Source organism: Vipera berus (genome assembly GCF_964194415.1).
Source record: "Vipera berus genome assembly, chromosome: 4".
Lineage (NCBI taxonomy): Eukaryota > Metazoa > Chordata > Lepidosauria > Squamata > Viperidae > Vipera > Vipera berus.
This window is the reverse complement of record NC_138206.1, coordinates 31,948,316-31,966,245: the sequence shown is the minus strand read 5'-3', so window position 1 is coordinate 31,966,245 and position 17,930 is coordinate 31,948,316. Positions and strand designations below refer to the sequence as shown.

The following is a 17,930-nucleotide window of genomic DNA, read 5'->3' as shown; positions in this document are numbered from 1 at the left end:
CAAAGGACGAAGAATCTTTTCTATTTTTTTTCAATATCACATACTGTACAATGCTACCTATGAACATTTTAACTATTGCAACCATAGGGTTATAGAACAGGGCTTTTCAACCTTTTCACCCATTGTACCACTTTTAGGATATGGCAACATCCGAGTACCACCAGTCGCCTAGCAAGGTGTCAAAAACTTGATGAACAAAAAAAAAAAGGAAAAAAGTGATGAAGTACAGGTAGTCCTTGACTTACAACAGTTCGCTTAGTGACTGTTCAAAGTTACAATGGCACTGGAAAAGTGGCCCCCAAGCCACAGCCGAGCAAGACACCTGTCTGCCCAACCGGTGGCGCTCTTCCTCCTGTCCGAGGTTTTCATTGTTGTGAGCATTTCTGTTGAGGATTGGCAGTGGGGGTGGGGTGGGGGGTGTTTGGTTTTTATTCCCCCCCCCTCTGCTGGGTGGTTGCAGCAGGTTTTGGTCACTTCACATGACCTTGGGACACTGTGAACATCATAAATATATATCAATTGCCAAGCATCTGAATGTAAAACACAAGACCCTGGAGATGCTGCAACATTCCAACTGACTGGTGATTCTTATGAGCTCAGAAGCGCCAGGATCAGCGCCGAGCTCCAGCTGGCGCTGATCCTGGCGCTTCCACTGAGCCCTGACAGCCCCAAAGAAGTGCTGATCCTGGCGCTTCCGCTGAGCTCTGACAGCCCTGCAGCTCCAGCCATCTCTCGCTCAGGCTTGCTGCCACCGGTTTAGCTCATTCCCTTCCCTTGTACCACTTTTCTATGATGGTCGTGTACCACCTGCCAGGTGCCAATGTACCACAGGTGGTACCCGTACCACTGGTTGAAAAGCCCTGTTATAGAATACTTAAAGCACATCTTTAGAACTGCCAGTGTAAGGTGGCTGCCTAAACAGTGAATTAGTGTAAACAGAAGGTCCAATTCTCCCATTTATTATTTTTAAAAACCTGTGGCAGAGACACAGTGAAACTGTAGCAAACAATCTTGAATTGCAGTTGTTGGCAATCTTTTTGGGTCAAAGGATATAACTGAAATTTTATGAGCGTGTAGTGGTCTCACGTGAAAATGATTTAACAAAATGGCTACTTCCTAGAAAGCAAACGGATGAGATTATATTCTGCCATCTCCTCTAGTTCTTAACTTGTCTTTTTGCTATGTCTCTTCCATCACAGCTTATCTTTCCCCTTTTTCTAGAACAGGAGTTCTTAGATGTATGAACTATAAAAAGGCACTTTTCACTTACTGATTTTTAAAAATACATAAAATTAAAATCAGGTTCTATAGGAAGCCTAGCAGACACCAAGAGGAATGATGTTGATTCACGGGCACCACATATTCTAGTTTTCAATTACAGCCTACTATGGTTTGCAACTTTGTGAATCACAGCAGTCTTACTCATCTTTAGCTTACCTAACTCTTTTAACTGTAGATGTCTGAGATTAAACCTAAAAACATCTATAGGTAGTCCTCAATTTACAACAGTTCATTTAGTGACTGTTCGAAATTACAATGGCACTGGAAAAAAATGACTTATGACCATTTTTTCAGAGTTACAACCATCGCGGCATCCCCAGGGTCATGCGATCAAAATTCAGATGCTTGGCAACTGATTCATATTTATGAGGGTTGCGGAGTCTTGGGCTCAAATTATCACCTTTAGCAACCTTCTACAAGCAAAGTCAATGGAGAAGCCAGATTCACTTAAAAACCGTGTGGCTATCTTAACAACTGCAGTGATTCACTTTATGACAAGAAAGTTCATAAATGGGGCAAAATTTATGTAACCACTTTTTGCTGAGCAACAGAAATTTTGGGCTCAATTGTAATCCTAATTCAAGGATTACCTGCATAGGTAAAATACATGCTATCAAAGCAAGTAAAAATTCGTTATGGCCTTTTGGACAGAGAACACTATAGCAAAAAAAATTCATAAACATATACGTATTTATAGAAAAAATAGGCATAAATACATTAATACAGTAAAATAAAGTATAAAGTACGGCCCAAGGATGACAGAGGGTGGTGCATCCAACCTGGCTTAAAATACTGATTAAACACAGGTGAAAGTTCAACAATAAAAATAATTGTATTATTATACACAATGTTATATTTATAACAATAATATAGCACACGGGGAAACCTGTTAAGTCACTGAAATGACATTTTCAAAACATGTCAGCTGCCCTATGTGTCAACATAATTATTTTTACAACAGTTTTAAGATCTCTAAAAGGAGAGGTATTTACAAATGATTCAAATTAATATTTTTGTCTAAAGAAACCCTAATTAAATGCTGGTAAATTATGGACTGTACAGAAACCAGGAGAGAAATATCTTTGCCAAGTAAATAGCTCCACCTAGTGTTTCAAGAACTGATTTTAATACTTAATCCTAATGCAATTAGAGAATGTGATTATTTACAATCTGCTTACCTCTTTACTTGGAAACAAATCCCACTTCATTCAGTGGATTAGCTGGTATGCTGTTAATAGCATTTCAGCCTAAAATTTGAACCCACATTTTCAGATATACCAGCTTATTTAAAGTATTGAGTGACAAAGGAAAAATATTATTTACTTAAATGTTTCAAAGTTTTTCTACAAACTTGCTCTGAAAATGCTGAAGGAGAATCCAATCTATTTTTATCTGAAGAGAATAGCAGCATTATCAATTGCTTTCTTCATTGATGATACCCTTTTATTGATGGTTACTGTTAGAGATTAAACTTGATTTGGGTGACAATATTATATAATGGAGTAAAAGCACCTTTAAGGAGTTAAACGGCCTTAGGGTGTGGCTGTAATTATTCCACATAAAAGAGAGTTAGATGTTACACGTAGTTGCTCTTGTATATGTGTTTGATGTTAGTGTTTGGATACCTCTTGTTCTCTTGTTTGCTAACTTGATATTTATTCTCTCAAGAATCAACTGCTTGCTACAGTGTATATTGTTTTTGATATTGGTAAGCAGTTTTTGTATTTTGATACTATGTTTTTTATGGACTGACTTTTATGTGCATGATACTGGATTGATACTTGGACTATTTCTTACTGTGTTTCTTTTTGTTGTCTGAGTAAAAATAAGTTATAAAACTCGTGTTAGTGCATTACTGTTTGCCTAAAAGTCCCAGTACAACTTCCACTGTGTATTAATAATACTCTGTTAAACAAACCATTTTTTCAACAACATATTCTAACAATGGTTATGGGCCCAGATCCAGTGTGGTGCTGAGGACAGGCACAGTATTGTATTTATATTTCCTAACTGAGTTTTCAAATTCAGACAATGGCACAAGGACTATTCAATCCATTCTGCATTACCCAGCTTAATGGGTCAAACTACGTATCCTGGTCTACACAATGTAGTTTGTTATTACAAAATCAAGGTCTTTGGAAAATAGTCCATAATCCTCCTGATGTAACTGCCTGGGATCCAACTAATGAAGAAGATAACAAGAAGATTGTAGACTTCAATAAAGACAATGATAAGGCTTTATCTATCATTGGACTAACATTAGGAGACCAACAGCTAGTCCATGTGCGTGGAGAAGAATCTGCTGCTAAATGTTGGGCTAAGTTGAAAAAGATTTTTGTTCGGGACAGTGTTGGTGCTCATATAAATCTTACCAGAAAGCTATTTAGAGCTAGACTGGAAAAGAATGGTGATATGTTAGCTCACCTTAACTTTATAAAAGCAACTTTGTTGGAACTGCAAGAAAAAGAACTTATTTTCTCAGAGCTTCACCAGGTTTACATCATTTTATCATCATTGGATGAGAGCTACGATGCCTTTGTATCGTCCTTGGAGGTTTTGTCCAAAGAAGACCTAACTGTTTCTTCAATAACTGGAAGGTTGTTGGAAGAATCAAGATGTCGTATGGAGAGAAAACAGTTGAGAGAGCCATTGCAACAAGAAATAAAGAAGACTGAATCTGCTTATATTTTAAGGAAATGCTTTAATTGTGGGTTAAAGGGACATATTGCTAAGTTTTGTCAGAATAGTAATTGTCAGAGAAAGGAAAACCATAGAAAGAATAAAAAGCTGATTAATGTAGCTGTAGCTAATAGAACTACTAATAACCACAATTGGTGGGTGGTAGATAGTGGAGCTACACACTGTATTTCAAAAATAAAAAGGGATTTTGAGAATATAAGGTCTAGTAAAAAATATATTTCTATGGCTAATGGCTGGAGAGTCAAGGTCTCTGGAGAGGGTAAGGTTTACTGTTCATTTTTAAAACAAAATTTGGAAATGCTATATGTTCCCAGATGTGATTATAATCTATTATCAGTTAAGGCATTATTGGAAGCAGGTTTTAAAGTTACTTTCCAAGGGGAGGAATGTCTTATTCAAAAGAATGAAGTGAACTTAATAGCTAATATGAAAGACGGTTTGTTTGTAATTAGCAATGATCCTATTATAATGGCTACTACTTGTACAAATCAAAAACCACATGATGAATGTATTCATTTATTACATAGAAGATTGGGTCATGTGAACTTTAATACACTAAAAAGAACTGTAGCTTTGTCTAATGGGTTTAAGTTAAAGGCTTGTAAGAAATATCTGCAGTGTAACGTATGTGGTAGAGAAAAGAGCAGGGCATCACCAGCTAATAGGTTAGATGGATTTGAAACTACAACTCCATTAGAACTGGTATTTATGGATTTGATAGGTCCTATGAAACCCAGTTTAGGGGGTGCTTGCTACATATTAAATATTCTAGACCATTATAGCAGATATGGGTTCTGTTATCTCCTTACGTCAAAAACTGAAACTATACAAACAATATCTAATTGGCTCAAGTTTGTACAAAGGAAAACTCAGTTAAATGTAAAAACCATAATAACAGACAATGGAACTGAGTTTGTTAATAAACAGTTCAATGAGCTGTTAGTTTCAGAGGGAATAGAGCATAGACGTACAGCTCCTTATAGACCTCAGCATAATGCATTTGTTGAACGGAGGGGCCAAACATTGCAAGCTATGATTAGATCTATGATTGAAGATTCTGGTTTACCTGATAGCTTATGGGGAGAAGCAGCAAAATGTGCTAATCATATTTTAAACAATGTGGTCAGTTCAGCTACAGGTAAAATTCCTTATACCTTATGGTATAAGAGAAAACCAAATCTTAGTTATATTCACACATTTGGGACACCTGCTTGGGTACATATTCCAAGTTCAATAAGAAATAAAGGAGAACATATAGCTAAACAATTATTTTTTGTTGGCTATGAGTTAAACCATAAGTCTTATCGGTTCTGGGAGAAAGGTACTAAAAACATTTATTGTAGTTCTAGCGCTGTTTTTCAAGAACAGTCAGGCTGGGAAAGGGTAGAAGATATTGTATATATTCCTCAACAAGATTTAACTAACTCCTCAAATGAAAGTGATAAAGAAGAGGAGGAACCTGCTAGAGAGATCAAACAAGAACCACTGATAGTGGAGACAGGAGAGGAAGAAGATAATAATGTAAATGTACCTATAAGTCCAATAATTCTCAGAAGGTCTAACAGGGAAAGACGACAGCCTGATCGTTTCGAGGCAGGTTTAATTTGTCAAATAGACATTGAACCTTCTAATGTTGAAGAAATAAAAATGTATCCTGAGAATGAAAGAAAGAATTGGAAAGTAGCTATGGATAAAGAAATAAAGTCTTTGCAAGATCTTAATGTTTATCAAGAGGTTAAAATACCTAAAACAGAAAAGTTAATTGGATGTAAATGGGTTTTTAAACTGAAAGAAAGTGTTACAGGAGAGGTAATATATAAAGCAAGATTAGTTGCTCAAGGATTTGCACAGAATAATAGTGATTATGATGAAGTATTTTCCCCAACGTTAAGAGCTTCCACTCTTAGGGCTGCTTTAGTTTGGGCAGCAAATAAGAATTATAGTATAAAACATGTAGATATTGAAACTGCTTATTTGCATGCAACATTAAACCATGATATATATATGAAAGTTCCATCAGGAATAGAAAGTAAGGTAGGGTACTGTTGGAAACTGAATAAGAGTTTGTATGGTTTAAAACAGTCAGGTTATGAGTGGAATAGATGTTTAGTAAAAGAGTTAAATAGTTTGGGATTTAAAGCTAGTATTGCAGATCCTTGTTTATTTATAAAACAGCAAAATAGTGAATTATCATTGTTATTATTATTCACTGATGATATTGCTATTATAGCAAAAGATGAAACAGAAACTGAAAGAATAATTTCAGGGTTAAAAAGAAAATTTAGAGTAAAAGATCTAGGAGCTATTAGTCATTATCTAGGGCTGGATATTGTCAGGACTAGTAAAGGATTTAAACTGTCTCAAGCTAAGAAAATTAATGGTTTGCTGAAACGTTATAATATGGAAAACTGTAAACCAGTAAAAACACCTATGGTTCAAGGTTTTGAGAGTTCAGCAGATAACAGCAATGTCTTTGATAAAAAGATATATCAATCATTAATAGGCAGCTTGATGTATTTATGTAACTGGTCAAGACCTGACATAGCATTTACAGTTAATCATTTAGCTAGATATTGTGAGAATCCTACAACCAGATGTTGGCAAGGTGCGAAAAGAGTTTTAAGATATTTGAAGCACACCATACATTATTCTCTATATCTAGAGCCAACAAAGGAATTGGAACTAAAAGCATTTGCAGATGCTAGTTTTGCATCTGATACTGTAACCAGGAAATCCACTTCAGGATTGGTTGTATTATTGGGAAACGCTTTAGTAGGATGGAGGTCTAACAGACAGAAGCATATAAGCTTATCAACAACTGAATCCGAATTTTCTTGTTTATCTTTATTATGTACTGAGCTATTGGTATGGAAACAATTATTGTTTGATATGGGTTTAAATTGTAATGAACCAATAAAAGTGTATGAAGACAATCAAGCAGCTATAAAATTAGCAACTAATGCTGCAGTGAAAACTAGATCAAAACATACGGATCTACGGTATCTAAATGTCAGACAATGTGTTAAAGATAATTTGATTAAACTGGAATATTGTGCAACTGAAGATAATATTGCTGACCAGTTTACTAAAGCTCAGGGTGCTATAAAGCATAAATCTGTTTGTGATATGTGTAATTTGAGATTGTAAAAATATGTGTATAATATGCCACCCAAAAGGGGAGATTGTTAGAGATTAAACTTGATTTGGGTGACAATATTATATAATGGAGTAAAAGCACCTTTAAGGAGTTAAACGGCCTTAGGGTGTGGCTGTAATTATTCCACATAAAAGAGAGATGTTACACGTAGTTGCTCTTGTATATGTGTTTGATGTTAGTGTTTGGATACCTCTTGTTCTCTTGTTTGCTAACTTGATATTTATTCTCTCAAGAATCAACTGCTTGCTACAGTGTATATTGTTTTTGATATTGGTAAGCAGCTTTTGTATTTTGATACTATGTTTTTTATGGACTGACTTTTATGTGCATGATACTGGATTGATACTTGGACTATTTCTTACTGTGTTTCTTTTTGTTGTCTGAGTAAAAATAAGTTATAAAACTCGTGTTAGTGCATTACTGTTTGCCTAAAAGTCCCAGTACAACTTCCACTGTGTATTAATAATACTCTGTTAAACAAACCATTTTTTCAACAACATATTCTAACAGTTACTCTTCTATTTATAGTTTGCGGTTAAACATAATTCTATTCTTGGGGAATTATGGACCATTGCCAAGGTTGTTTACATCATGGAATTTTAACTAGAGAGATGTAAAGAAATTTACAATTTAAAAAAAAACAACTGTAATTAAAAATACTTTTCAAAACAAAAAAAATGGAAGAATGTCCATTACCACTTTCATATAATTATTTATTTTATGCATGGTCTGAGTTCAGACAAAGCTCACAAAAACCAAAATGAAGTAAGAGAATAGCATTAAGTTAGTCAACTAGCAATACTTTATAACAGGTGATTTCAAATACTGAAGGGCTGTGATCCATTAATATAATGAAGCTGCATGAAAAAAAATGATGGACTGCACACTGCACTCTGGCAGGGCTGCCATTATCTTTGCTCATCCAGGCAGAAAATGAGCACTGTCTGTAGTGATCTGTAGAAGGCTGGCTCAGAAGCCTAACCACTTAAAAGAACAGAGAGGGAGGCATGCTCAAGTGATGCAAGCAAACTTGGGGATGCAGAGCCATTTAAGCAAAAGGTCTTGAGAAGCCATTTGAGCAAAAGGATATCAAAAGGCGAGTTTGACTGAACTGGCAAAGAACAAGTTCTCTCTCTCTCTCTCTCTCTCTCTCTCTCTCTCTCTCTCTCTCTCTCTCTCTTAAAAAGGTTTCTTAATTTTCCAACTTGACATCAAAATTTCAAAATGTTTAGAAAGCAACGTGGTGATTGGGTAATCAATAGTACACTAACAAAATCATCTGTACCTAGCTCTGGTTAAATCATCTAAAAATTCCCTGTTTCCTATAATTACTATGTCACAATCAAGTTAATACATTTTTTAGTTATAACACAATCAGTTAAGATATTTATCAATATATTTTTACTTATAGTTATCATGTCCTGTTTTTAAGATTTTATCAATTTTCAATTACAGTGCTCCAACTTAGCCTTTAAGATCCATAGTATTTAACATTCAGGTAACCCAAATTTCCCCTATTTCATTACATAATTAGTTAAATACATTCTTATTTTATTTCACAAATATATTTCACAGATATATTCTATTTGTCATCCTAGTATCTCATCACTTACTAATAAAGTATCCTTTATTGTCTCAATCCAACTTCCAGTCAAAACTATATTCTAATAGCTAATTTTAATTTCCCTTGTAAATCTAAATCCTAAATATTAAATCAAATAATATCTTTTAAAGTCTCCCCTTGACCCATTAAGTAAAAATTTAGGCTCTTCCATTATAGATTTAAAAAAGGGAGGGGAAAAGAAAAAAACATATTTTTTAAAAAAATCTAACTCTGGCTTTCTTTTTGTGCCAAGCAGGCTTCCATACCAGTGCCTTTAAATCCTCAAATGGATCTCCCTTCATTCCGACACATGTTATTTGAATCAAGGGAGACCATCCAGTTGTCAATTTTTCAAACGAACTGGCCTCTTTGTAATCATTACATTGTTGCTCTTACAGTTCAAGTCTCCCTGTTTGGATCAGTATATTTGTCATCAGTTCAGTCTGGTCTTCTTCCAGTTTCATCTGGCTTGGGTGAGAGGTCATGTCCACAGTTGAAGTTGTTGTATGGTTGTCTAAGTTTTCAGTATGTTGTAGTTGTAACTCTTTAGAACCCTCCATCTTAGTGTTGTTTTCTTCAGTTTGTGTTGTTTTTTTGGGTTGCAGGTTCTATAGTTGAGATCAAGTTTTGGCTTCTCAGTAGATTGTACTTGTTGTTCTTTAAAGTCCTCTGTCTTGATATTAATTTCTTCCTCTTCTGTTGCTTTTTGGATTGTAGATTCGTCAGTTGAAATCATGGCTTCATTTTGTAAATTTAGGCTGGCACCTTTGTCTTTCAGTCTGGATTTCGTCTGCTCAGTAATTTCAAGGATTGTTTCAAGTATCAGTGTCAAGTTTCCGACGTATGGGCTTTTCAAGTGACTCTGAGGCATTGTTTACCTTAAAAGTCCTTTATTTAGCCTAATACACCGGCAAATGCTTGCTCGAAGGAAGCTGGAATCTGAAATCTCAGCCCCCTTGCACAATATATTAAACACAATTCTCCACCTTTCTAATTTTGTCATTAATCATATTCTCCAATTAATTTAAAGAATCAGTTTCCCTTCCATTAGAAAACACGCCAAGTTCTTATCTTCTTTAATTTCATGGCCTTGAAGGTACAATCCTCCTCTTCCCCCCTCCCAACCTTAACTCAATCTCTTAAAGCAATACACAAGTTTAACATATGAAATGGCTACTTCTTTATCTCTTGTCAAGCAATAACATTCGATGTCAGCAGCATTGACATCAAGTTTATAGTTAAGTTGTAGATAGTATTCCTCCATTTCTAAGGTGTTTACAGATAGTTCTTTAGTGGAGGCTATTTTTAATAGAAGTCAGTGTATGTCCACCTCCACTATTCCTGGGAGTTGTTTTCTCCGCCAGCTGTTTCAAATTCTTATCTCTTTTAGATAATGCCAAGATCAGCTAGGGCAGACATGTCAAACACAAGGCCCGGGGGCCAGATCCGGCCCACGAAGTGGTTTCATGCGGCCCTCGAAGCCATCCTGGAAATAGTGAGGGAACAGCCCCCACTGCCTTGGCCCTGGCCCAGAGACCCTCCTCCTGCCAGAGACCCTCAGATCTGTCCCACTCCTGCCCAGGCCCTCATAGGCACCCTTGAAGCGAACGATGTAGAGCTGGCCACGCCCACCCAGTAGGCCATATGCACTCTAGCCACGCCCACCCAGTAGGCCACGCCCACCCTGGCCATACCCACCCGGCCCCCCGAGGGCAACCGCAATGCTGATGTGGCCCTCAATGAAATTGAGTTTGACACCCCTGAGCTAGGGTGTAGCCAGGTCTCACAGTAAAAGGTAAATTTCCTTGCTGTTCCAGGCTTCGCCACAAGATGTCCTTAGTAGCGTATAAAATCCTTTTACAAGCTCCAGTTAAGCTTTTATCCAGTTTAATTTTTCCTCTCTTTTTTCCAGCTTAACAAGTAGATAGGGTAATAGGTCCCCGTAGAAATAGAAACTTTTTGGGACCCCCAAATATCCAAAAGGTGCAAGTCTAATTTTTTAGTTGTTTAATTTAGTTATATTTTTCTTTTCTTTTCAAAGCTTTAAATCCCCAAGTAGGCAGACACCGCTATTCCAAAGGGGGGGGAGAAATTTTCAAAACGCTCCCACAGGAAAGTAGTTGGGGGAATAAGAAAGGTAGGGTCTCACCCAGTTCCTCCGCATTGCTTTCTTCGTGCTTGTTAGTGCTTTTGGCTTTTGGCTGGTACGGCTTGATGACCAGCCATGTTGATGGCCGATTTTTTCTTCGTCAGTCCAGAGGAGCTGTTCTGGATCAAATGGAGGGACTGTCACCCCTCCACAATCAGTCGGAGGGCCTCCTCAAAGTCATCACCCCTCCAGGGTGACTTTTGACCCTTTTCAGGGTCCTCCAATGGAAGAAAACCGGGCAGCGGGGAAGAGAGCTCTCCGCGCATGTCCACGAGCGCCGCGAGCGCAAACCGAAGCCCTCTCCCACCCCCCCCACCCCGGTCTCTTATCAATAAGGGATTATGCAAGGGAAGATGTCCCCCGATTAAGCAGTGGAGTTATAAAATTGCTAGCTAGAGAAAAGCACTGGAGGTTATGGAGGTATGGCTGTTCAAGAGTGGGCTCCCTGATTTTTCCATAAAAGGAGCAACCTTCCCACCTAGTGACGTTCCTCTAATGCACAGCACTTCCAATCCAGAAGACCTAGATACTCATTCTCATGAATGCTGAGAATTCCTAGGAGTCCAATTTCTCCTGCCTCAGGGGATGGCCATTCCCATTTCCACAGCACTACCATTCCATTAATCTTGCAAAGAAGACTTGGCAATTAAAGCTTAGATAACCAAATAGCTGCTCCAAATAGGCCTCCAGCACAATGCAACATGGTATAGATAAGGTTGGAAGCCTCATTTTCACAGTAGCAGCAGTCAAATTTCTCATTGTAGGGGGTCCTGGAAAGTCTCTGTGGAACTCAGAAATAGATTAGAATTGGTGCAAGAGTCATTGCATGTGCACAGAAGCTGTTAAAGGGAGAACTCCTGTTCATAGATTCCATATACAGACCAGTGTAGAATCAGTAAATAAGGCCTACCCACATTCAGGCAGAATCAGGGTAAGTGCAACCCCCTTAACCCCAAATGTTGTTGGACTCCAATTTCATCAGCTGTGACTGACGTGGGGCAAATAAAAGCAAAGCATGATTTGTCTGTCTGTTCCATATAAATGATATTTTAGTACTTTTAGAGCCAGCTTGGTCTAGTGGTTAAAGCACCATCCTAGAAACCAGGAGACTGTGAGAAATAGTCCTGCCTCAGCCATGAAAGCCAGCTGGGTGGTCTTGGGCCAATCACGCTCTCTCAGCCCAATTTACCTCACAGAGTTGTTGTTATGGGTAAAATAGGAGGAAGGTGTGCTGGATATGTTCATTGCCTTGAGTTATTTTTTTTAAAATGATAAAGCCAGGATATAAATAAATAGATTATATACTTGTGTTGGGTTCTCAAATTATTCTCCACATCCCTATTTTCAGACACTGCCAGAAAAAGAAAAGTGAAAGCTTTATTACCTAATTTTAAACTAATCTTCCTGGACTCCAAATTCCTGATCATTGAACAGGTGGCAGCTATGGAAAGGAAGGCCTAGCAACTCCATCTGGTGCACTAGTTGTGCCCTTTCCTACTCTGGGAGGTCTTTCAATCACTCATGCCCTATTCATCTCATAACTTTACTGTTGCAATGTGCTCTATCTAGAGTTGACTTTGAAGACCATCTGAAAGCTTCAAATGATCCAAAATGCAGCAGCATGGGAAATAATGGGCATCCCTGATAAACTGCACTGGTTAGCAATATGCTGCTGAGTGCAATTCAGTGCTGGTTATAACCTATGAAGCCTACATGGTATAGACCACACATATCAAACACAAAGCCCGTGGGCCAAATCCAGCCCGTGAGGTTAGATTTGGCCCCCGCAGCCGCCCTGGAAACAGCGAAGGACCTGCCCACGGTGCCTCAGCCTGACCTAGGCCGACCAGGCAGTGATCTACAACGCAGTCACCCTTAGATCCATGGCGCTGCCCTGGAACCAGTGAGGGACTGCTCCCACCCCGCCCTCTGGGCACGTGCGCAGGACACGGAGAATGTGTGGGGCCTGGCATCCCTGGGGACTGCATTCTTAGCGCTTCCTTTCCACACAGGACGCCAGCCCTTGCTGACTCCAGGGTAGCGCTGCGGATCTAAGGCTGACCGCATTCCGCACCAAGTTGTAGATCAGTACTAGCGCCTCCATGCCCTGCTTGCTGGCCTGGCCTCGCAGCCTGCAAGGCTTCCCTTTCACTGGGACCGCCCCACCACCAAGTGGGAAAACCATGGCCACCAGCGGCATGGCCACCGGTGACACTGTCAATCTCTCCCTCTCCCCTAGCTCCTTCCTTAATTCAGAGGAGACAGAATGGGAACCATGCACGTGTTTGTGTGAGTGTGTATGCATGCGTGTGTGAGGGGGGGGTCTCACCTCTTGCAGCCCCACACTGTGATATTAGGGAGGAAAAGAACAGGAGAGGTAAGAGAAGCTGTGATGGGAGCTTCTTACAGCCTTCCACAGGTCTGGGGGCAGGAGCTGAGGGGGGCAGGGCGCGATGCAATAGGTGGCAGGTTGAGAAAAAGAAACAAGTACTCCCCAAAACCAGATTTCATTAGTTTGCAGCCTGCCATTGCAGAAGGTCTCCGTTGGGGGCGCGGGGCTGCAAGGGGTGAGAGACAGACAGACAGACACACACACCCCATGCGTCCACATGCTCACGCACGCACGCAAACACACGCACGCAAACACACACACACATGCGCGTGGATAATGTACTGACACCCGTAATCTAAAACCTGTACTATGATGCAGCTAACCCTGTTACCCTATGCATACAATAGATAAAAATATACAGGTGCACCAAAAGGGAGAGCAGAAACATACTGCAATTTGTTGAAATGAGGAGTGGTAGTTTGCAAATATTGGCCGATCTATATACATCTGGATCAGGCAAATAGGTAGCAAACTTCTTTGCATCAACAGGCAGATAAAAAAAAGGATCAGAAGAAACAAAAGAGGACCTGCATTTACTGAAGGTTGAGGACCTAAAGTATACATACCCAGTTTTTAAGATGTTGTAACCTAAGCATGTTTCTTTAAATCAATTTAAAGAATGAGACTCTGGGAAACCAGTTTTCTTAATTGGAAGCAACTGTCATGGGACTAGCACAGAGAAAATACATATCTTCCCTTCTCAGTAAGTCAAATACAAATAGATGGAGCAAACACATAAGAACCTGCCCTGATCACAGCTCAGAAACACACATATACAGGCAACAATAATGCACATAAACTAGTAAGATCCTGGGGAGGAAAATCACTACACAGAAGAAAATATAGAAGCTCCTATGATCACTAATTGTACAGGAATTGGAAAGAATGCTCAAAGCTATGCTTGTATATTCAGTTCAAGCATAAGAACTCAAGTATTGTTTGTTAAGAAGCTAGGAATATAAATTCATTTCCTAATCCTTTATTTGTTGCCCTCTTTGCCTTCTTGGGTTCCTAAATCTTTATAGATGCATTCAGACTACAACTATTTTATTGATCAATCAAAGTTATGTGGCTGCCCATCTTATAGAAAGTGACTCGGGGAGACATATAGAAATCCAATAAAACAGTAGATACATAAAACAATCATCTATTCTAAATCTATTAAATAAGGTTTGAAAATTCAGCAGGAGGCCAACTTCATCTCTAGTAGAGGAAAAGACTCCACAATGTAGGTGCCATAGCAGAAAAAGGATGATTTTGTATGTACAGTAACATTATAGTACAATGTAGCATTACATGCCTAGGTTTTTGGCATACACATAGTAAACTATCCCATCCATAGCTACAGTTTACACTAGGCATAAAACTGCAAGGATGGAGATTATGGCATTAGAAGCAGAATAGTGTGTGTTTAGGTATTTTTGTCAGCTTCTGACCAGATTCAAATTCTGTACAAAAGTTCAAGTATTCAGCATTTCTATAAAACTTTAAGGACATATCTAGCATGAGATGGAATGTTTATGTTTCCCATATTGTTTTTTCTGCTTGTTTTATACATTATCCATTATATAATTATAATTCAGATTCAAATGCATTTCTTCACAGAAACAGACCTTTCCAGCAGGTCATATCATTATAATACTTAACTGCCATTACTGCCTGTACACATCTTCTTTGAAATCTTTTCTTTTTAAACTAAGTGAAAGGCTACTTTTTCCTACTGCTTTTTCTACAAATGTTACAATGTTGGGGATTTTAGCCAAAGTTATTACTGCGGTAAGAAAAATGTTTTAAAGGTTTTAGGTGAAATGAGATGAAAATACATTGTTATCATTGTTATTGCTAAGCACATTGGTTTGTGCTTTAAATTGTACGCCGCCCTGAGTCTTCGGAGAAGGGCGGGATATAAATGGGATTAAAATAAATAAAAATAAATCACTGTTGAGCCAAGAAAGGATTCCAGAGGGAAAAGAAGCTTGTCACAAAAGATTATAGAACTGACTTAAGTCGAACTTTAGACACTTAAATAACTACATACAAAGCAGCTGAGAGAAATTAAGTTGGGAAAAATGAATGTTGCCCTATTTATGCATAGCAAACATAAATCCTATTGTATTCAACAAAATTCTTCTAAATGTAGTAATATGCATAAAATTGCAGGCAAACAATCTTAATGAGGCAGATTCAAATTCTCTTTACTGTATTCAAAAATAAATCAGTGGTTTTTACAGTTGTATGGTTTTACATCTATAATTTCTGCCTCATAATTGTAATCTTTATAGGCCTTTGCTTCTATGTTTGCATATAAAATACTAGAATGTATAACAAATCAACAGAGTAACAATCCATGCAATCTGAGTTCACTCACTGAGATAAATCACTCCAAAACTGGCTGTTTGTCCAACACATTATGCCCAAATCATACAAACCACGTAATGGCTTACTTAACATGCTATGTAAATCAGAGGATAAGTTCCAGCCAATGCCAGCCTGAATTCTTGATTGTTTTTTTTCCATCTTGCCTTCCCCTTCTTGCATGGAGGGGACTTCATATTTCCCCAAGCTAATGCAAATAGACATCATTTTCCTAAATCTAAAGAAAACCTCAGCTTATTATGATACCGTGAAGATAATTTAACAGTTTAGCAACTATAACAGTCATCCCAACATGAGGTTTTTTTCCACACATTTACCAAAGAAACTCTGGTTCTCCTTGTTCATTGGGCAAGGTGGCAGGAGATGATATAGTGAAAATGATGGGAAAGATCCATTTAAGAGCAGAATGAGCTAACTTGAAACACCTTTTAGCCATAAATAACACTGAATGGTTGTAGCCTACTGCTTTCTAAGGCCAGCCTACTTTTCAAGGTAACAGAGAAAATAAAATATGTAACTATAGATGCTACATACAGCTTCTTTGAAGAAAGATGGAATCTAACTGTGGTCTCATTACATAAATCATTGTCCATTTTTCCCAATACGTCCTTTATTGCAAAGGACCATTCTTTACAGTATTTCAGAAAGTTGTTCTGTAGATTTATTCCTTTTGCTTTTGAATTTGCCTTTGTAAAGCAACGTTATAACTTTTTACCTTTGTGAATCTCAGATTTGCCCGCTTTTAGATTTGTCCTTGAGTTTTTCCAAGAAAATGTGGTCACTGTACTACTATTAACAAAACCCTAATAAACACCATGTCGTTGAGCAGCTATAGGACTGCTATTAGCTCAAGCGACAAGATTTCATTTCATGAGGATGTTTCGTTAGGGATCGTCGCCTCCCCTAATCGACTTTTTATGCTGACGTTACGGGAATCTCCTCCCAAGCCGGAGATCTCCTTTCTCAGCATGCACAAGCCATCTCTACTCACCATGGTCCAGCCACCTCCGCCTTCCCGGACGCGATCGCCACCTCACCGTTAGAGCAAAACCAGGAGAAAGAAAACTCGACTAGCGACACGAGCTATCCCCAAGCCGCTTCTTAGCAACCGAGGCCACACCTTCTCTGGCTCTGCGGCTTAAACTTCCGGCAAAAAGACCGAGCCGTCTTGAGTTCCTATTGGTTGGGAGGAGTATCGCTCACTCTCGCGATGGTGTTAGTCCGGCAAAGTAAAAAGCCTGGCGTTGTCACCGGAAAAAGAGACCGGAAATCATGAAATTCCCGCGAGGTGAACGTGCGCAAGGATGAATGGGGGTAAGGGCGCGTCATTATTACTTGTCTGTACAAGAACGTAGAGATAGGAATTTAGAAGTTACAGCGTTCATTAACTTTCGAGTGAAAAGTGCTTTTTTTTTTTTAGTCCCGCCACAGACTCGAGCTGCGAATAGATTTCATTGTACGGTAGATTGTAAGGAGACCTGTGGCTAACGTACATTAATCCTGCAATATTTTTTCCCCAAAATGGAGATAGAAAAAGAAACTGGTTGCACTCCCGTTCAAAAAAAAAAGCCCCACAAAAAAATTACTTCGATTCCATCTTCCGTGTTCAAATCAGCCAAACTTCATGCAGTTCTTCATACAACTTTTAGAAACTGGAATCTCTTTTTTTCCCCATTTGAACCAAAGCCTTGCAGAAAACGTAGGAATTTTCCATGGCTATTTATTTATCAAATCTCTATAGCCGCCCATCCACCGAAGGGAACTCCGAAGACTTGAGGGTCGCACTGCTAGCCAAGCGGCATAGATGCTGTACAACAATGTTTTTCAACTTTTTTCAACTTTAAAATGTGTTGGACTTCACCTCCCAGAAATCCTCAGCCAGCATTCTAGATGGGGGTTCTCTGCCAGTTCTCTGCCAGTCTACACATCTTTAGAGTTACAATGCTAAGGATGAGGATACACTGCTCTACAAATAGAAAATTAAGGGGGTCATGTGATTTTCTAGTCTAAAAGGTTGCCAGTGATTTGTTTGGTTAGTCCAGGGTAGGGGTCTTCAAACTTGGCCCTTTTACGACTTGTGGACTTCAACTCCCAGAATTCCTCAGCCAGCATGCCTGGCTGAGGAATTCTGGGAGCTGAAGTCCACAAGTCGTAAAAGGGCCAAGTTTGAAGACCCCTGGTCCAGGGGTAGGCAACCTCGGCTCTTTTATGACTCGTGGACTTCAACTCCCAGAATTCCTGAGCCAGCTATGCTGGCTCAGGAATTCTGGGA

The 17,930-nt window shown here is 38.8% G+C and overlaps 2 protein-coding genes across 7 annotated transcripts in view; both read right to left on the bottom strand.

The window, feature by feature from the left end:
• NME7 (NME/NM23 family member 7) overlaps positions 1–16,771 on the bottom strand; it is a 108,382-nt gene extending 91,611 nt beyond the window's left edge. For 5 of the 6 annotated variants that reach the window (XR_014026377.1, XR_014026378.1, XM_081327283.1 and 2 more), the window contains exon 1: positions 16,650–16,768. Coding sequence is in view for 4 of the 6 variants with exons in the window: in XM_081327283.1 (XP_081183409.1) it covers positions 16,650–16,652 (3 nt within the window). In the remaining 2 variants the exon portion in view is untranslated. Of the gene's footprint in view, positions 1–15,650; positions 15,870–16,649 lie in introns of all 6 variants that reach the window. The other variant, XM_081327284.1, reaches the window with a different exon arrangement.
• CCDC181 (coiled-coil domain containing 181) overlaps positions 1–17,930 on the bottom strand; it is a 289,422-nt gene that overhangs the window by 242,278 nt on the left and 29,214 nt on the right. The window lies entirely within an intron of this gene.